The 22,422-nt window shown below is 43.1% G+C and overlaps 1 protein-coding gene across 1 annotated transcript in view; it reads right to left on the bottom strand.

The window, feature by feature from the left end:
- Positions 1-21,966, bottom strand: part of LOC140666413 (RNA-binding protein MEX3B-like) — a 42,440-nt gene extending 20,474 nt beyond the window's left edge. Inside the window, exon 1 of the mRNA XM_072893578.1 lies at positions 21,672-21,966. Within this exon, the coding sequence (XP_072749679.1) occupies positions 21,672-21,966 (295 nt within the window). The remainder of the gene's footprint in view (positions 1-21,671) is intronic.
- Positions 21,967-22,422: the final 456 nt, after the last annotated feature.

The following is a 22,422-nucleotide window of genomic DNA, read 5'->3' as shown; positions in this document are numbered from 1 at the left end:
CTCTCTTTCTCTGTCTCTCTCTCTCTCTCTCTCAGTCTCGTTCTCGACCCGCGCAAGCGTTACGTACGCTGCATAAATGCCTTACAAGCGAATAGTACGTCCATTCATCGAACTGCAGAGAGCATAGAGCAAAGCGAAGAACGAGAAAGAAGCTTCGTTGACAAAGATTTGCCGATCTAACTGACGATCTGTCTCCTCTTATTTTGAATTTTTTTTCTAAAAACGCTCCCTTTTTTCAAATCGCAATTACAATATCCACAGATATTATTAAATTATCAATTTGCTGTGAATAATATGCAATTAAAGCTGACGCTTTATCCAATAAAGTACACACTTTCATAATACACATTCTTCTGTCATCCAATTAATTTTAATCTGTTATCGAGGAAATTTTTGATTCACACAATTGATAAATTTTTTAATACTAGGACGATACCCCAAGGTGTTTAGTCGAACAATTCGCGGCATGAATAAAGATATCGATATCTAGGATAAATGTCTGTATTTTTATTCCTGCAATCTGCGATGTATTACACTGTTCTTTATTTTATTTTGTGCGACGCTGTCGCCAGCGAAACGTTTTTCACTCTCGACCTTCCCGCTTGCGAAGAGGATCGATATTGGGCAATGGCTGGACTGCATTAATTAGCGTCTTTATACAACGAATCGTGGCGTATCGTTACCAGCGCAATATTAATAATACGCGACTGACTCGTCGGGCTTTACGTCACCGGGATCCGAGCGTAGTGCATGCTTGTGGAACGCACATATTGCAAAGTGCAGTGTATAGGGTGTCGAGAATACCTGCCGTCGATATATATATATACAAGTGTATGAATATATGTGTGTGTGTGTGTATATATATGTATATAGTTTCGTTACTTCATTCCCTTTTGTTAGCGTTATCATCATGACTCATATAAAAAGACGCAACGAGGAAACCTTGGGGTGGACGAACACGATTAAAAGCGACGCAGTAATAGAAATGCGTCTCTTCTATATAAAGAAATATTTATAATATGTTTCTTGATTAACTTTTATAAAAAAAAATCTAAATTACAATTGTTTGATTAAAGCATTGCTAACGTAATAATAAAATGACGAAACAGTTATTAAATGGAGATTTAAAGTATTGAGAATCACTGTCCACTCAATTTATCCGAGAAATATAATTCGTGTCTTTTTCAAAATAAACGAGTGGAAATTGTAAAGTAAAATATATATATATATATATATGGAATAAAGAGACGGAATATTGGAAAAATATTTTTATTCAGCGCGATATGATAGCGCAACGTCGCGCTTATTTTCCGCGCTCGGATGTCTCGCTACAAAATTATTTATCGTACTAAGGACGAGAATGTGATAATTCCGACCGCGATAACGGTAATACGGACTTATCGAGAGCTTAATGGCATGTACAATTATTTAAAAAAAAAAAAAAAATAATTGTCGTTATGCGCCCTCGATAAACCGTATCCTTCTTCAATATCTCTTGGATACAAAATTATTTTGAAAAAAACTGTCGAGGCATTTTTGCGCTCGCAACTCTTCGAAAACGCATTCGATTGTGAATATCACATCGATGCGAATGCCCGAAAATTAAATTGATTATTCGTGTATACGCACCCCGGGGTTATCATCCCGCGTCGTCTAACCTTCTTTATTATCGTCTACCCTAACCGACGATCCCTCCACGACACGATACACGCACGCACATTCGCTCCCGACGAGACACGCGTGGCTTATCGATCACTCGCAGAAACAGCCCTCGTCGTGTAACAGGCCCGACCGGTGTTTCCAGCCTGAGATATTGACCTAACAGTGAATCATCCGCGACCATACTACACCGCGGTGTGATCATTATGTAATATATATATATATATATATATATATATATATATATATATATATATATATATATATATATATGTTCGATGGAACGCACGAATATTTGCAAATAACAAGCATATCTCACATTTGGATGTAAGATTCGGCCGATTAAATCAATCGGTCGTCTCATTGTGGTCAATAATTCATCGATTATTCGCGCGGTATCTCGCACGTGCGATAAGCGCACTGTGTGACGCACTGTTTTCATTGTCACTCATTGAGTGGTGAAAAGTCGCTAGAAAGGCGCTCGATCGTTTATCTTCTCCTGAGAGGACGCGACCTCTTCCTCTCAAATCAACGAGAGGAAAATATATATAATACACAAGCGCACGTTTGATTTCGCGAGAAGGTCGTTGATATAATTTCGCGCCGAGGTGTCCGCGCGAGTTATATGTATGTACAACCTCGACGTTTTCTTCTAGTACGAGGGTAGATTTTCCGTAGGGTTCTCTTTCTCTCACCCTCGAAACGCACGATCGATATGTAGCTACGTGTGCATGCTCGTGGTGTGTGCCGATGGCTGTAGAAAAGATTAGTAGCCGGCTACGCCAATGGTTTCCATGGGAACTTATTCAGGAACAGAGACCTGAGTCCGGACCAATCCGTGCCATTTACGTTTCCTAAAGAGAAAATTGCGTCGGCAGAGAAGCAGAGGCTCCGGGGCCATCACGACGACGAAAGACGAGCGAAAGAAAGCGTCGCGCGTGCGTTTTGTAAATATCTCGAAGCTCTTTACCGTTAAACGGAAAGAGAAAGAGAGACCGCAAAGAGATATATATATATATATCTTTAAATATTTCTTCAAATTTTTTCCCATAAGCCACGATGGTTACAAAGAAAACAGAGACATTCGCTTAACCGAAATCAGCCGGATCTCTCGGGTTACTCGACAAATACAATCGACTTTCGATGCTACCTGAAAACGGAAATCGTTCGACCCACTAGATCTGACAATACACGGCGATGTGGGAAATTCGTCGAATATATGTAAGTCGCTTCGTCGATTTCGTTTACGCTGCTTCCCTTCTTGTCCCTCATCCTAAACGCGAGCGAGAAAATCTGACAGTTCTTCCTCGGATGTACCGGTGGCGTTATCTTTGAGAGAGGTTCTTATAATCGCGATTTACGCCGCACGTTAATGGTAAATATAATAAATGCGATATCTACAAAAAGTAGATGCTTATAGAAATCTCGTCTCCGCGCGACGCTATCTCTTATATTTTCTCTCGAAGAAAATTGCGAATTTACACGATACCGAGATAAGCGCTTCCTTATATCACGGCCGTGCGCGATAGTCGACCAACACGCATGCACGTTCACGGGCGCGAATTTTTCTCGACCAACCGAGTCTCAATTCTTGCAAAATACTACTTCAGTAAGCTGTAATGTGATCCTAGGCGAATGCATACTTTGACAATGACGACATTTCCTGTACCCTACGGCATCACGATATATGTATGCGTATACGTAGGTATTCTTCCACTATTGCAAAGTTCTACAAGCGACAAGAATATGTGCGTACCAGATATACAAACAATAACAAATTTTACGAGAAACCGAGAGAGAGAGAGAGGGAGAGAGAGAGAAAGCATTAAAATTTCGTCAATATTGTCAAAACTTTGTACGGTAAACATTGATGTTAACTAAAAAAGCTCAAGTGCCATAGTGTATCTCGTATTTGATACGTGACTCTTGATAAATAAATTTCAACGTTTTCTCGAAACGTTTTTGCGATTTGTTTCTCATTGCACGTAAACAATACATATTATCGGCTTTATTGAAAATTGTCGCAGAGGCCGTTCTCTGTATACATGATTTATTTATTTAATCACGTTAATATAATATAATTACTAAATCTTGTTTAAATTAATATATATACATATATATATATATATATATTTTAGTAGTCATGTTTTTACGATCATTATGGCTACGAATCCGACACGCAAATATCGCGAAAGGCCTCGCACAGTGGCAGACATCGCGCAGACGAAGCCTTGAAGAGTCATACATCCTTGAATTTATTGCGAAATTCACTACGGCACACCGTCAGCCGCGAACTGAACGTAAACACACGCCACGCAACTGCGTGGTTCCTTGCACTTACACGTCTGCATCGGAGAAATCGATATTTCAAGTATAAAAAAGATCGCCATGAGCCGCCACGAGCCGTTTCTACAGCCGCATCTTTACAAAGTAAAAATAATTGTTACTACGTGGACTCTACTGCCCCGATATTTATATCACATCTATCGATTGTCTCCTCGCGTCAGCGAGCGATGCAAGCTGACTATTCGCATAAAGGCGTTGATCGATAGTTTATCTATGACAGACAAGCGAGAAAGAGAGAGAGAGAGAGAGAGAGAGAGAGATAGACTTACTGCTGGCCGCGTGCAACAAAGTCGCAAATATTATTTACGAAATCGCGTTATTTGCACGATCAAGTGCAATTGAAATCTTTTGTCAAAAGCATACGGCTAATCTCACGATTCATCATGTCACGATCGTAATATAAATCAAATATATTTAATGTTGCGCGAATATCAATCGCTAGATAAACAGAAAATACCATACCGAACTATGTATCGGGATTGAAAGCGAAAGACTAGATTTTTCAAAAATTTCTATTCTAATACTCGTCTCAAATTTGATCGAGCGCGAGCAATCAATGGACATTCGCTTTCGGAAAGTTTTCTTGCAAACTCCCAGCAAGAATATGCTCTCCAAAAGCTTGCAATGCCTCCTGGAGTCTCGGTGAAAGGACCAAAAAAAAAAAAAAAAAAAAAAATAGAACGTCCAAAAATACCGAGACTCCGAAACATGACGTTTTACCTCCCGTAAAATTAGTCACGTTTTACGACAAGTCTCTCAAATAAAAAGGATCGCACAATAGAACTTTTCAACATTTTTGCTCGGTGAATCCTAAAACAACTGAGCGAAGGAGTGAGAGATAGCATCTCCAGAAATTTGATTTCACTCATCTTGCATAAAGGCGCTTTATATGTGACATGCGTCATCAAATGGCACAAGTTGCACAATAAGTTAAAAGGTATTCAGTAATAACACGCGTTAGTCAACGCAACGATTTCTAATTGCGTGCCTAACGTTCGTAATCGCTTTCGACTTAAATCAAACCGCTTTCAACTTGTCAACGCGCACAGATTCTTAGTCAATGTAATCAATGTATGCATCGTGCGTACAAATTTATAATGTTAATAAATTAAAATTAATCATGACTGTTTGAAACGCCGCGCCGGGATATATAAAATTCCGCATGATTATCGGAATTTCCTGGGAAATTTGCACCATCTCAAAAGATAAGAATAAATGTTAATAAACGGTGTTTCTTCGCGGCGAGAATAAGATGTCGAGAAAACGATATCGCGAATCTTGAGAAATCCGGCCAGTGTTCCTATCAAATTAAGCTTTCCTGAGAAAAGTTTGCGGTTATGCTTGCACACGTCGTCTTTGGAATTCTGCGAATTCTGTTCGACGAAAGTGGTGCAGTCGGGGTGGGCTTGATAATCTCGCAAATTTCAGTCCTAAAATGGGTCTAGAACGTTCCAAGAAAGAAAGAGAGAAAGAGAGAGAGAGAGAGAGAGAGAGAGAGAGGAGATTGGTAAGAAAACTAAACGGACTGGATTCGACCAGCACGTCGACGATGGCGCGCGCTTGTCAGGCGATGTACAAAGAAATGCGACTCACTGTAAATGAGTGAAATATAACCCGTACGATGTAACTTTCGAATGACTCGCATCAATATGCAATGCGAAACGCAAATCACGCCGGTCTCGTTACATTTACTTAAACTCTAATCGCGATTCTAACAGAACTCTTTCCCAGGACAACTCTATTATTACATTCATATAAAGCTGTGTAATATAACATTTCCAATAAAGTAAACTGAGAGGCACACGCCTTTGACATTGAAATAATGAAAAAGTCAACATTGTTTCCTAGATCCTCTCGCTGTTAAGTTAATTTAAAAAAAAAAAAAAAAAAAAAAAAAAAACTATTTTGTGAATAACAATCAGCAACCTTTCAATAATTAAACTTGTCATTAAACGCTATCGAGTGATGGATTAAACGGCACTGTTTTAATAATAAAAGTTTCGTTATCGATGATGTAGAGCGTGAGAATTTTCAATCGCGGTCACGGCGTAAAAATGTCAAACACGTGGGAGAGCGCGTTGCACTTTCCACGAACGAAACACGCGTCCGCCGCGAGCGATTTGAAAACAGGATCGACGCCGGGCGTCGAGACGGAACCACACGCGGGACATTTTTATCGCCCGCGAGAACCTTCCCCTCCCTCCTGCCTGTGTATCGTTCGCTTCTTTGTCTTGGTCGTTGTCATCTTCGTTTTGTCTTATTCTACTTCTTCCTTCCTCGCGAGAGCACGAAGAAGCGCAGAGGTCGACGGAGGAAGGCGCGCTTCGCGCCATCCGAGAGAGAGAAACGATTCCAGTCGAAGAAGGGCCGTTCTGCCCCGCACATCCCACCCGTGGTTTCCGCCGGCCTTGGAGCCACTGAACCACTCCGTGGTTCAACGATTCGAGGCGTCAGTGGTGCTCAATGCGAGAGCGCCGGACCACGTTGCGAAGAAAAGGACGAGAAGTGACGAAGCCGAGACGAACCGGTCGCGGAACGCGATACGCCAAGCCGGCAGACTTCTGATAACAGGATTGTTTGAACGAGATAAGGTGGCACGGATAAACGCGACTGGCTGGTCGGCCGGTCAGGTCGCATTTTCGCTTTCTTTCCCTTCGACGTCTCTCCATCCTTCCTCTCGTACCACCCACACCGACTAGACATAAATGAAGAGGCTCGTAATCTGCTTTGTGTAGCGGCTTGTTTGCTAGCTCGAAACGCAACGCATTTCCTTTTTTTAAGCGAAAGAGACATAAAGATATCTCTAGAAATTTGACAGAGAACCCGCTATGCTGCTTCACATAAAAGATACCGCGAGAGAGGCGCCAGAATCCCCTCTCCTCCCTTCGCACCTTCGGTATTTAACTTCATTTTCGGGGAACCTAAACTTTCCTGATTGGACGTTTTTTTTATTAATTGTACGGATCAAGCGACTGAGCGGACGAATCGAGACGCGCTCCTTGTAAATCAATCCACCCATTCTCGGAAATAGTCGCTCGATCGAGGAGGAAGGTACACGAACCGAAGGCGAGCTTTTCGGATTCAAGGCACGATCCGGGCACCTTCCGTTCCTTCGTTCTGCCTCGTCTAGCATGGCCGCCGTCGCCATCAGCGCGCTCGTCATGACGAATACGCCATCCAATTCCCCCCCCCTCCCCCTCCTCCTCCCCCCCCGTACTTTCTAGCCTCCTCGGTCATCGACAGGAAGTAGGAGAGTCCGCCGACAATGTCGCCTCACCTCGCCACCAAGATGTTTTTTTATCCTGCGATATATCACGTTTGTATCCCGACAGCGCGCTGTTTGACGTTGACAGTGTGTCGTCGTCGTCGTCGTCGTCGTCGTCGTCGTCGTGGACCCCTGCCGTACTCTGATTGGATGTCCTTCACAATTTCCGCTTTCTCTTCTCAGAAATACGTACATATTTGTTTCTTTCCCCCCCCCCCCGCCGCCGTCCCGCCCTAAACTAATTCGGAAACTGTTTAAAAATCAATGCGAAATGTCGTAAAATATGTTGCGTAAGAAATTTTACAGACGCGTGATGACGAGAGCGGCTGGAAGAAAATTCCGTCAAAGTACTTTTTGCCCGCCTCGGCTGTTAGACACGGGCCATTATCGTTCGACGTGAAACGTTCCGCACGAAGGGTACACGAGAAGCTTCGTGAAACGCAGGTATATAGCTCTCCGTTGAAAGACAGGTATTACAAACGTGCAATCCCGATGGAGAGAGAGAGAGAGAGAGGACGAGGTCAGGTCCGGAAGGACACGGACCGTGGAATATATCCTCGGCGCGCACACAATAGTACCCGAAAATTGCCGTCCTGCCTCCACGGAAGGACGCGCACCACCTACGACGGCTACCTGACGAGGACGGACGAATGTAGCTAAACTATTATCCTATTCATCGCTTTCTCTTTCGAGATAGAAATACGACGTGGACATAACGGTTTTTAACCGACCAAAAATTTCCGTACTTTTTTTCCCCCATTTCTATTTGTAATTCTCTTTTTAATTTTCTTTTCCTTGTATTATCGCATTAATCATGTAATTATCCATTCGCTCTGTACCAAAGAAATTTCTCCCGTTTTCTAAATGAATAAATCAAATAAAATTATTAAAATAGAATCTTGGCAAATTTAATTCCCGTCGATGTAAAATAAATTCATATTTAATTGCTTTTGTCAAGATGAAATAAACGCGGCGACTCTTGCCGCCGTGTTTACAGCGCCGAAATGATATTGATTTCGAGAAGGTGCTTTTAAAAGAACGCCCGGCGCGACGTGTCGAGGAAAAATCTCGAGGAGCAGGTGCGTCGAAGCGGAATAAAATATTTCGGGGGCGCTGAAGCGAAATGCGCGCGCTGCCACCGGAGTCGCGGAGGAACGCGACGGCGCAGGACAAACCAACCAGCCAGGTCGTCGGCTTAATTATATCGGGCACCTGTCTGGCCACGTTGTCCCAAGGAAGCGGCGGCACGTGCGTTCGTACACCTTGTCTCCTCTTAACGCAGCCGATTAACCGGCGCGGCGTGCCGCTTTTCGGCGCGAATGACGTTGACAAAAGATGGGCACGCGCGTGCAGCTGCGATGCGCCGTTATCTCTCTCTTTCTCTCTCCCTCCCCCTCTCTCTCGTTCGTTCATTTGCTTGTAGAACCAAAGTTCATGAAGAACGATGCACCTGCGGATTCGTGTGCGCGGGAGGACACGAGGCCGACGACTTCTGCTCTCGAAGAAGAAGGCGGAGAAAGGTAGGCGGGGAGGAAAAGGAGGGGGGGAGGGGAAAAAAACTTGAAAATCGGACGCGCGATGCAGACACAAATAAATCGCAAAAACATAATAATAGAGAATGAGGAGACAGCCGACGCGGGAGAGACAGAAAGGAAGGGAGGGAGGGGCTCCAAGAGACGGGGCACGCGAGAGGCAGAAAGAGGGAGAGAGGGTGCGGGTAAAGGTAGCGCACACACCATACACGCGCTTCTGCGTCGGTAGGTGCACGCGCTTTTGTCTCAAGGCGAGCTGCTCTCCTTCGCGGCGGCTCTTCAAAAGAGAGAGACTGGACAAAGGAACGGGTATGCGAGAGGCGCGAGGCCCACGGGCGGGAACCACGACGTGTTTCATCGTCGTGGCGGTCGTCGCACGCTCCGGAGGTTGAGAACCTCTCGGACTCTTTGTTGTCTACGAGATCTGTGTATCTCGAGAACTATTGGGGCGCCCCGTTTTATCATTCCCGTTCGCGCGATCTCCGCGAGAGAGATCGTCGCAAAGAGTCTGTCTTCCTTTCGTCAAAAAGTGTATGTGTGGTCGTGAATTTCGACACGATATTTCTCTCGAGTTCTTGCCGCGATTGAATTTCAGGTCACCGACGTCGATTCGCGAAATATCGCACGGATATTCAGGGAATGGAAAGATATTCGATACCGCCGTTTACGTAAATAATCTCCTTCGTTAAGTTGAGTTAACTTCCAAGCAGAATTATATGAATAGAGAAACGGAGACGAAATACTTTGCTGTTATTTAAAAATCTATATCTATCTCGGAAAGAAAACAACAACAAATATTTTTACCGATGCTTGAAGTCATAAATATTCACATGTTGCAAAAGACAATCATCAACTTATTATTTCACGTCGCTATATTTTATATATATATATATATATATGACTTTTTCATGTACTTTGAAAACGAACAAGTTTATCATTCAAGCTGTCGATAATTACAACGACTGTAATGAGTTTCGATTTCCATTGCGTTATATATAATATATACGTCGCACTCATTCGGAAGAGCATTGAAACTCGAATTTGAATAACGATCCCTCCTGACCCAACTGTCGAGAATGGCACGTGTGCTATGAAACACGTGGCGCAACCATGAGTCGTTCTAATGTCGTTAGTGTCTCACTAATAATTAGCGATGAATCGGGGTTAGCTCTTTTTTCTGACTCGCCGCGCGAGTCTTTTATCTTCGCGTTAATGAACAACGATGTCGGCAAGCATTATTCATTAGGAACATTTAGCAATAGAGATGTCCACAAACGTGACCGATATTTCGAACCAAGCAACAAGATCTTCTCATTTTTTGGTTATTACGGTATATTATCTCTATATCGTCGACGAGTCGTTGAGAATAATCGTCGCATAAAAAAGAAATAAGGACGGGTCATTTTTCGCGCTCGTTGAGAACAAAATGTTATGTCGGGCATAAAGGCAACTTAATAACGATCGCATTACATGTCCCAATAATATCGCGAGAGCGAAAGTTTCTCTCTGAATAAATGGAACACGAGGCACGGCTTTACAATCGCGCTTATCGTCGACCGCATAATATATACATGTGCGTATATTGCACGCGGTGGTCACCGTAATCGACTCGTCGTCGTCGAAACACGCGGAAAAAAAAAAAACCATTATATATGGCCGCGCTCCTACATTATCTAATAATGTGAAAAAGCGCAGAATGTAACGTTGTTGACGACAAAAGGGCGATGCAAAAAGAATTTTTCGAGTCTAATGCAGATTGACATTACGCCTTTTCTATTCTAGTATCCCGCATTTATTTCCATCAAGAGAACAATTATCCATGAGAGCGTCTACTCGAAAATTGTAAAAAAAATTCTTGAAAATTCTCTCATCTACCAAGTATTTTTATTCAAAATTCCAGTAAAAAGTGTATTTAATTTTTTTACATACAATTTTCTCTAAAATATAAATTTTTTTCTGGCATGCGAATGTTTTTCATTCATACAAAAGAAAAACAAAGAGCTCTTAAGTTTCTAGTGTTAAATTTGTAAATATACTGAAAAAAAATCTAAATAACTGTCATACTAAATAAGCATTTTTTATTTGCAAATTTTCATTTTCATAATCAATAAATATTACAAAAAAATACTGCATATTCAATATATTGCTTATATATATATATATATATATAGGTATATTTGTTTATATATTGTTTATATATTCAATTTCAGCAAAATATTGAATGTGCAGTACATATTTTTCGTAATTTCGTAATAATAACTTTTGTAAACGATTTATTACCTATTTGTTGATTATCGCGATGTTTACAATAACGTAAACGGTCCCTATTCGAGTATTTGTCGACAAAAGTAGAGCCCAATAGCTTAGCGTCGACTGCTTCGTGCAAAAGCACTATTAAGGGCTCGTCTATTTGGAACGAATGAAAAATGAAGAAGATACGTGGAGAGGGGGAGGGGGCAAGGGGGCGGAAGTGGGTCAGTGCCGGCGATTCGTCATCTTCTACATACATTTTTGTATCTCTCTCTTACACACTCACTCTCTCTCTTTCTCTTTTTCTCGTCGAGACCTGTGCGTATCTCGTTGGAGCGGCCAGAATGTCGTCGTCGTCGTCGTCGTCGTCGCTTTCCCTTTCCGCGGCTTTTACGATTACGTAACGGTGACAAAAGCCTTAAAGCCTGGCTAACATAGTAGCTAAGGTATCGCTTTGCAGCACGTGCCATGCACGCGAGTACCGCGACAACTTTCTTACGCTATTCGGGAACAAAGGACATAATCTTTTCGCTACATGTCTCATATCTAATCACGTATGATACATGGCAAACGTTCTTTCTTATATCTATTTGCTTTCGATAAATATAGTTGCGTACATTTGACAATGGGTCATAATTATTCAGCAATTGAAAAATTTTTGGTATAAATAAAGAAACGTAAAATGACAAATAAATGCTATAAGATAAGAACCTGAAACGGTTCTTTGTACAAAGCACTTTGTGGGTACTTTCCCGCGTTGACCTTCGAAAACGGATTCGATTTCATGTCACTGCTCGTATGATTTCATTAACTAGGACGGAAAAAAAGGCGCGAAAAAAAAAAAAAAAAAAAAAGGTTTGGAACAGCCGATCGGCCTTCTCTTGAGATCGAGAGTGAACGGATGACTGTGCGACAAGGACCGATCGAGTCACGAGTGGGAGACGTCGAAGCTACGAAGAAGAGGAAGAAGAGAAGAAGGACAGAGAACGCATCGTTATATAGGAGATATAGAGCGAGAGAGAAATAGAACGAGTGTGTGCATGTGTGGGAGTCTCGTTTCTTACTGCACGTATGCACGCAGGCGCGCACGAGGATGCGTACGAGTGTACTTTGCACACGCATACACGTGGAGGATCGAATCAAGCCCGAGTTGAGAAGCCGAGAGCGGCGAAAGGATGAAGCCAGCCAGTCAGCCACAGCCAACCTCGGCTAGAAAGAAGCGCTCGGCCAACAGTAGACAGTCTTGAATCTTGACCTAGGACACGCACCGCCGACTACGTCACAGTTCGACGTACTACGAAGGCTCTCTCTCTCTCTTACGTGCTTCGCTTGGTCGACATTCATACTCGATTCTCGACCAGGAGAGACGGAGAAAGGTCAACCGACGACATGCGAGGTCGAGGTTTTTCCTTGAGACTCGGAAAAATGCGCTCGAGCAGACACGAGTTGAAAATTCGCGCTCCCGTCCCTATACCTTTTGCCAATCCGCGCTCATGAATGGACTTGATGTAGATTAAAAAGAAACATTTACTAAGCTTTTAATCGTACCCTTGTATCTTCCGGGAGATGGGGAAGAGAAAGAATGATAATTTCGTGCAATAGCTACGTAAGAAAATATTGCTTTTATACTACAAGTGATATAATTTTTTCCGAGCTGAGCGCAATTATTTATGCATTGAACAGAATCTCGGGAGAAACGAGGTGCGCGTTCTACAGAGGCTCTTGGCGCTTTTCCTCGTCCGGACGGAAGTGCCACGTCGAGCGCATTGTTGCGAGCGGAGCGTGCACGGGACGCGGATTGGCCAAATGGAGCGAGAGAGACTGCCTCGACCGCCTGGCACGTCCGTGCATAATACACGATCACGCCTTCATCGTGGCCTCGTGTGCGTATGGATTCATGTGTATACATATGCGTACGGGAGTGAGAGAGAGAGAGAGAGAGAGAGAGGGGGGCAGAGGTGGGTGGACCACTTCCTCTTGGTACGCGCGGTCTTCGGAATAATCGGATACTCGTGCGTGCCACGGAAAGGATGTACACCGTTGTGAGAAAGAAAAGAATTGCCTTAACGTTCGAACGACACTTTTTTTCACACACGAACCCGTGTCCAAACCCGTTCCCGCGATGTACAAACTGCAGCAGAAATAGGCGGCTCCGAACTTTGTTGCAGTTTTTGCGCGATGCAGCGTTCAATTTTAAGCAAACCATAACTTTTTCGTAGAATCATACAAAATTATCGCTCAATTCCACATTCACAATATACATATATATATATGTGTGTGTATACTACTAGGGACTCTGACATGAAAAATAAAAATTTCCATTAAAAATGACTTTTTTTATGCTAAAAAAATATATATAAGATAAAAAAAAAAAAAAAAAAAAAAAAAAGAAAAAAAAATTTGCAATTTTTTTCTGAAATTTTGTTTTGAAATATTCCTTTACATATTCATATCGCGTGTATACCTCTCATTGTGTTATATCATGTGGAAGTTTCACATTGATAATTCAGAATTACTTTGTTACAAGCCCTGTGAATTGTAGAATCGCGCCGAGCGAGCTTCGCAGGTCGATATGCAACGCCCGCGGGTGCACCATCCTGGATGCAGGCTGTATGTCCCGCGTGATAAAGAGAGGAAAAGGAAACGACGGGGAGAGACCGGGACCGAGGTCTGACAAAGGAGCGGAGGAGCCCGGCAGAGGAAGGACGAAGGCGGCAGCGAAGCTGAAAAGCGAGGAAGGTTCTTAGGTGAAGTCTCTCTCGGTCGGCCAGTCGTGTGTTCGTCGCTCTCTCGGATATTCAATATCCCCTCGTGTATCCTCGAATACTGTCCCACACACAACGTCTGGCAGCGTGCAACAAACAAAGACGTCGCCATCCACTTCCGATGAACGAGCCGCTCTCGCGCGTCTCGTGTGTGAAACGAAATTCAATATTATCCTGTCTTTCGCGAAAGAGACATATATTATATCGATTCGGTAAAAATTGGCCGACAAAATGGAGTAAAAATATTTTATATATACATATATATATATTATATGTCGCGATTTGAAAATAATTCTCGATGCTCCTTCATTTCGCGTTTGTCAAGAATGCAAATTCATCGTTGCGCTGAAGAATTTGGACCTTCGTACTTTTTCAAAGCGCATCGTTGGTTTTAGGGATATGCCATTATTATTGAAGGTCGAATTCTCTCCCCCTCTTTCTCGCCGTTCCAAATTATTACAGATGATAAGTGCGCATACAAGTCGGCTGACCTATGGAGCGCAGTTTAACGCCCGTATTAGCGGATGCCGTTTGAATGAATATGTAATAAAAGTCGCGTGCAGCATAATTTTAATTCAAGGTCGGCGCGCTCGCTTTCAAACAGATGCACAAGAACACGATTGTTGCGGCGGGGCAAACGTGCATATTTTATATGGCCGGCTATATTCTCTTTTCTCTCTCCCCTTTATACAGAAATATATATAACGTCTCTCTGACGTGATGTACTCGCGTCGATCAAATTTTTCACAATCATATATTATTATACGGACTGCATAATTGAGAGCAATAACAATTTCTTTACCTCATCGTTTCGCCTAGATTCGCTTTTTTTTTTTTTTTCTTATTGTTAGTAATTTGTTACAATACATTTGTGACATATATCTGTCATTCGATGTAATATCGCGACTGTATGATCGATGCAAACGTATAATCGATGAGTGTCATCTGTTACCCCATCAGTCTATTACTGCGAAGCTAACTCACGCAAGTTTCCCTCGCGAGAACGAATGAGAAGAAAAGTAATCGAGGACAGATTCTGTGAGAGAAGTTGGACAGACGAGAGAGAGGACCTCTGGTCGGTAAGTCCGGAGGGTAGTCCGCGCACATGGCAGACAAAATAAATAGAAAACGAGAAAAACCGCTCATTTCAGGCAACGCGCCATAAACATCTGCTAGACGGGGGCAACACGTCGAGGCCCTCAGCGACTCTCAAACAATTCGCGCTGGTAGCGCAGTCGGTGCTTCTCTCTCTCTCCCTCTCCTCTCTTTCTGCTATACTTTAACTCTCTCGAGCTTGATTCCGATCTCTCTCATCACCGCATGCAACCGGCGCTTCCTCCTCGCCCTACCTACCGTATTCCTCCTTCTCTCTCTCTCTCTCTCTCTCTCTCTCTCTCTCTCTCTCTCTCCCTTTTTCTTTTTCTTTCTCTCGCTTGTTCCTGCGGGTCGATCGAGTTTCGAGCATGAGAACGGAAAGGCCCGGTGTGGGTCGGCAGCTGCTTTGGAGACCAACAAAGGCATCAACAACCACCACCACCACTACCACCACCACAACCACCACCACCACCACCACCACCACCAACACCACCGTCGCAGCGGCGGCACCAGCAGCACACCACCATCACCCTGGCCATCGCTCCGCCGAGCAATTTCTCGTTTTTTCTTCCGAAGGACTTCCATTCTCGAAATGTGCTGTGGCGTTGCTTGCGCGTTCGACCGATCTTTTTGTGCGAGAGACGCGGAGAGACCGGGCCCGCGGTGAAAAAAAGAATTTCAGGCCGCTGTTGTGTGTACGCGCTTCGACATCGGCCGTGCATGATCCCAAAAGTTACTCTCGAAATCCCGACGCCGATTTTCTATCACGCTATATACATACATACATCTGACTGCAATACGTAATAATCGCTCGAATATCCTTAAACAATTAATTCTCCTTAGTCGCGATTAAACGAAAAATTAAAAAGGCTTTATACCAAATGTCAAGATTTAACGAATTCTATATTGTCAATTTCTACATGTTATTAGTATTTTATCGAGGCTATTTTGTGTAATGATATAAAGTAATTCATGTCTCACGATCGATAATCCATCAATTAACTTAACTGATCGAAGCAGCAGCTGTAGGATTATTTGCACGATGGCGTGGCAAATTTTCGGATTGTCTTCCGAAGAGAAGAAGCAGGTCGGCATAAAGTTTCGGCGGAGAAAGTGCGGGAAGTTTCGACATCTTCGCCCGCAAATTAAACTGGAAAGAACGAAGCGAACGAGAGAAGGCGAATCGAACAGACGGATGCGTAACGGATGGCCATGGCATGTTCTCCGTAAATAAAGCCCAACGCGAAAGAGAAAGACGGGTGGTGTGTTTTCGGACAATCGAACCCGCGCGTAACAAAGTATCCATGTCCGTTCGGACGAAAACGGCGCGTAATATTCGCGTAATCCAGCTGTTTCTCCCTGTAACAGACTTTGCTGCTTTCATGGCCGCCGGAAACGCATCATTTTTGCGGCCGCCCGGCTTTTGAAACTAACTGCTGCAACGCAGCACAGTCACGTGTTGCGGTGCATACATTTTCTTGCGCGTGTGTACGTACGTGTATGTGCAAACGAAGGTTTCACCTTCTCCCCCCCCCCCTTCTCGCGTGAAACATCGTATCAAAAAGTCATTAATTCCGATTAAACGCTAATAATTAATTCAAATTAACGCGGATTCTCCAACGCCGTTCTCGGCAGCGTAAACGTGTCAGTAACGTGGCGAAACGCTTTTGCTATTCAAAAATAAATGATCGAAGAAATCGGAACGCGGCCACATACCATACATGCATATATATATATATACACTCGCCGGCGCTTTTCATTAATGCAAACGAGTTTTGCAATGTTCTTGGCCGTTAGTCGCGCGATTATCTAAAAAATGTAAGAAAGTTCCCTTTTCACTCGGAAGAAAGAAGAGAGGAGAAGCCGCGTGCTTAAAAATACATTTGCCGACTAAATATCGGATAAGAGAAAGAATACTTTTGTACTAAATATTATTAAATCTTATCTCGTTAGTCGCTTGTAAGCATTGATAATATACGTGAGAAAGAAATTTACTCACAATCAGGATGCACATTAACGTAACGATAACATGATTCAGAAAAAAATTTCTCAATATGATTAAAAGAGAATAGAGGGTAACTAACTATCATCGTTGAGATAAATATTTTTCCGTTGATAGAATGAAACGTTTCGCTTGAGAAAAAATAAATTCTAATCAACATGCAGGTCAAAATTTAAACTCGTGGAGCGAGAGATAAAATCGTCTCGTATATGTCTTGCCCGACGTCTTCGGCGACGTGTCTACGAAACAAGTCGTGAAAAACATACGAAAAATTTGGTTCTCTCTCTTTCTCCTACTGCCGGGACTTCTTTTTTCCTGCCCTTTTCACGAGGTTAACGACGACGCAGGACCCATTAACATGATTTCATCGGTGACACAAATCTTATGTTTCTGTAGAAAAATCCTGGCGTGTGGCACAGGATCGCGAGACGATTCGTGGCACGTGGACAATACTGTGAAAACACGCGCCTCTCTCTCTCTCTCTCTCTCTCTCTCAAGTTTTGTTTGAATTTCTACGACTTTCTACGAAAGATGTTATCCATACACCGGGCGTACTTATATTTTTCGATATGTTTTATTGCTTAAATTTACCATTCTCAAATAATCTCTTATAACCGCATAACGTAAAATTTATTACAAAATGGGGTGTATTTTAAATACTTGCATTTCGGGCTGCTAACTTTACACATCCTACAAAATGACTGCATAAGTGAAATTAAATCTGCATGAAAAATATGCAGAAAATATCATGAATAAAAGTATCACAAAATATAGGAATATTTTTAAGTTTAATCTTTCAATATTAATTTTTTTTTTTTTAATTCTAAAGTGATACATGATTTTAATAATAAATTAAAAGGAAGTAGGTACACGTACTTTTTGAAAAATTTTCTTTTAAAATATTATTATTTATTCTAACTGAAAAGAAAAAGTTACAGTCTTGAAAAACAAGATAAGCGGCAGAAAGAAAAAAAAAAATAATCGTAGACAATTCTATACGTAGAGATAGCGCACGGTCACTCCTCGCGCTCTCACAATTCTTGGAAGCTGCAATTACATATTTTTTTCATTCCTCTCGCAAGTCGAGTTCCCTCTCGAAGTCACGCGGTGCACAAGCTAACGACCTGGATAACCGGCCATGATATTTCCAAAGTAACGTCATCGTTGGCCACGATGCGACGCGAGGCGACGGGCCTGGCGACAGAAGCACTCATTACAACTTCCGGTCCAGGAGAGTCGCAAACGAGAAAGAGAGAAGCGTATATAATAGAGTGACGAAGACTGAGAGAAAGAGAACCAACAACAACGGCGAATCGCGAGGGAAAGAGAAACCAAGAGAGAGAGATAATACGAGAACGAGAGAAGAAGAGTGGAGAGAAGGGGAGAAGGAGGGAGAAGGAGAGAGAAGGAGAGAGAAGGAGAGAGAAGGAGAGAGAGAGAGAGAGAGAGAGAGAGAGAGAGAGAGAGAGAGAGAGAGAGAGAGGGGCGACGAGAGGTACGAGAGGCGAGCGAAAATGCTCAACAAATAGCCACATCCTCATAATGGAACGGCGTATCAAACTCATTAGACGTCATCATTGCGAATCGACACTATTACGTTCCGCAGAAAATCGCGATCTCTCGCCACGAGGCAACGAACGAGAGAAAACCGTCGTGGAATAGAATCGGCGAGCTAAACAAGTACGAGAACTCTCGCATTACGGCAGCAATGATTCATGCCAGGCACGTCAAACTGGTTTCGTACAGGGCGGTTGGTCGAAAAAGCTAATCGTAGCTCTATCTACGAGACACAATGCATCTAGTAACAGAGAAACCAGGCCAGGAAATGCATAGATAACATAATACTCTTAATATTTAGACGTGAAAGACTTTAACGTACAATTTTCTAAAAAATAAAAAAAATAAAAAAAATTCTTGACAAGAATAGATTCATTAATTTTTATATTTATATAACAGGATGTCTATTCAAATATTTTAAAAACTTCCTCAACATACGTAAACAAAAATAGATACATATGTTATATTTTAAATCATTTATTTAGCTCGCCAACTATTTATAATATAAGAGCAAAATTTTCCAAATTCCCTGAATGTCGATAAAATTTTATCATTTTCCACATATAATAATATCTCCAAAAAAAAAAAAAAAAAAAAAAAAATCAAGTTTTTCCAAAAAGTACGTCCTGTATAATCAAACGTACTAACCGATCGTCTCGTATCACGACGCAATTACATATCATGTACACAGAAATGATGGACACATCAATTTAGATACGAGTCAAATTAATATCTCGACAAAGCTAGGCGTATATTACAGCACCGCTTTCATAATGAATGACTACATTTACCGTCGCGTTGCGGTTCTCACACACGACGAGATACGAGTCGATTAAAAAGCACGCGCGAAAGCCAAACGGAAGGGAGGAATGGGCACGTACTCGGGACGAGGTGCGGAATTTCAAACGCGAGTAACCGCGGCCCAACAGCGTTCTAAGTGCTCGGAGCCTAATGTTATATCGCCGTGGCCAGTATTAGCAGCTGCGGTCGTGACGACGACCGCGAAGCCGTACGGTTTCCTTCCTGAGTTTCCCTTCCTATCGCGTAGCGGCGGGGGCGAGGGCGGGGGAGGGAGGGAGAGAGATGCACGGTTCCGATTACGGTGGCCGGCGCGGCGCGTTTCGGCGCCAAATCGACCGATCGATATTTCGCGGCTCGATCTTGCTCGCGATTTAAGAAAGTCGCGCATAGATGTATCAAGGTATGCATGAATACACAACGTTCGAGAATTCTCTGCGAACGATATTGATCGCCGCCGATTATTCAGCGGCGCACAATTGCCGTTGACAGACATTAAAATTTAAATGGCAAGGCCACGTGCCGCGCCGTTATTTGAATTTCTAAACATTTCACGAAGACACGAGACACGAGCGAGACGCGCACGAACGCGCCATGACGTGTGACGATACATTGTTTGGCAATGTAACATTGAAAACCATTGTTTAATAAATGCAACGATCGTTATCTCTGCCCGTTGCACGATTGAAAGATAGATAAGAGTATACCTTCCCAGTTAATAAAAATACTTGTATTTTGCGGTAAATGCCTTACGACACACGTCCTAGCTTCGACTACATTGCGTAAACACGATGAGCGATAAATATTATAGAGCTATTACGTTTCGAAACAAATTGCCCGATAATCATATCGAAGATCCAAAGTGCTCCGGAAATTTAGCTAATGATATATAATAATATGCCATTGAAACGAAAATGACATAGTCTTAATGATTAATTCTAAACTGCTTGTGAGAAAAAGATTGTGTACGAGTTAAATTTGTCAACAATTATTTAGTTGCACTAAAAAAGGTATAATAAAAAAAGGTACGTAAGGCTAAACTTTTTTAATTGCAATTAAATAATTAACTCTACGTGATATATGATCTCGCAGAATATTAATTTTCCTTCGAAACGATTTTTTTCCTTAGCACTTGGCCAATAAATCAAGTGCCAAGAGCAGGCAAAATAAAGTATGGTATATAAAAAAATAAAATAAAAACAAAGAATAAATTTAACGTATAACGCAACATTTATCTAGTAGACATGGCGACTAATGTATGATGAAACAACTATAAAAATTTCGTCCGTACAATTTTTTTTTCCCAGTGTAATGATTACATCTAACGATCATTCCTAATGATGGTACGTTACCTTTCTGCTCATCTAAATGTTAAATAATATCGCTACAAAATACAGCTACATATTTCGAGCATCTTACACGGAAAGTTACATGGTGAGACAAAAACGCGGGATGCGTTATCGTCGGCATGGCCAAAGGAGCGGCGAGACCAATTGCCTTTTCGTAGAACGATGACCAGTCTTCAAGGTTGAGACCGAAGAGAGAGAGAGAGAGAGAGAGAGAGTCATCGGTCTCGGGCAATGCAGAACATAACGCGTCTTTATTTATGAGTAGCGCACGCGCAAGTTTGTATCGTGTCGCATCGTGCGATGGAATCGTAAACACTTTTCCAAGAGACGCCACCGCTGTCGAGACAGATATAAGAAATATAAAAAAAAAGAACCAGGAAGCCATAACGACCGCGACCTACGACAGGTTCGAAAAGAGTGAGGGGCGGGGGAATTCTCCCTCTCCCTCCCGCCTTCGTCCTGTCGCGCGCGCGCGCGCGCGCGCGTGAAACAAAATTCGAATGTAAATTGCTTTAATTGCTCCATCGCACCCGGTATCAAGTTTCTCGCGGTGTGCGTTCGCGTTTACAGCCGTGCCAATGAACTGTCAGTGACGCTATACTCGCGCGCGACTCCGCCGACCAGCCAACCAGCGGGGACGTGTAAAAGCGGGGGAGAGAAAGAGAGAAAGAGAAACAACGCGACGCTATTTGGCATCGCGACGCGGTTTCAGAAAAGCACCAGAGAGTAACTAACGTCCGTCCGTCCCCCAGCGACGACGACAAAGGCGCGTTTGCCCGTTTATCTAGCGGATGCCAAAGATTATGATATATTGATATGAATAAAAATTCGAATTCATTTATATTCTCGAGCGATAATTTCAACGTGATTTCAACTTATTTTGTTATTATACGCCGAGCGAATTCTCTTGAGAATTTCATGTTTGTTCTACACGAGCGAGTTAACACACGTATAAAAACCGATTGGAAACGACTCACGTGGCGAGAGGATGAGATGAAAAGGTCGAGATGGTGGAGAAAGGAAGATGTAAAATTTTGAAAGTAATAAACTTACCCTGTCGGCCGACAATCTCTGCCACGTGTTCGCTGCTGGGCACCGGCACGCACTCGGTCATGTTCTGGCTCTTCTTGGAACGCGCCTCCTCGAAGACGGCCGGCGTGGTCTGCAGCGGATCCGGATCGTTGGTGGTGCCGTTGCCGTTGCCGGTGCCGGGGCACCCGGACGAGCCCTCCAAACCGAGCATCGACAGCTCGAAGGCGAGCGCGAAGGCACGCTGATCCTCGAAGGAGGCGCCGGGGCCGCCGCCGTTCGAGCTGCGGTCCATCTCGCTGAACAAACTCGTCGGCATTTCGTTCTATACTAATGTATTATTTCTTTCGTTAATCTTCGTGTAACACCGGTCAAGACGTTGGAGACGACGCTCGTTGAAAACTCCTCGCACTAGAGTCCACGCTGCTGTTCACCGTGTATATAACGCTGTCGTCGACCTCACTTCTCTTCGTCTCTCTTCTTTATCGAACAAACGAGGCGGAACGGTTCGTACCTTGTCGATGGCGACGATCGTAGGACGTAACTTGCACCGGTACCGATGACTATAGCTGCGACAACGTAATATTTCACGTTCGACGATTATGTTGTGTACGCGTAAAAAAAAACGGAGATTCAAACAACACCGCACCGCGCGAGAGTGATAATTGAATGGTCGGTTCGATTTCGACGATCGCGTTACCTCTTCCGTTCGTAGCGTATAACACCGCTTTCCTCTGGTGGTGAATGTTGACGCGCGACGATGTAGGCGGTGTAG

The sequence above is a fragment of the Anoplolepis gracilipes genome, chromosome 5 (genome assembly GCF_047496725.1).
Source record: "Anoplolepis gracilipes chromosome 5, ASM4749672v1, whole genome shotgun sequence".
In the NCBI taxonomy this organism is placed as follows: Eukaryota; Metazoa; Arthropoda; class Insecta; order Hymenoptera; family Formicidae; genus Anoplolepis; species Anoplolepis gracilipes.
The sequence above is the reverse complement of the archived record's forward strand: the minus strand, read 5'-3'. Positions and strand labels throughout refer to the sequence as shown.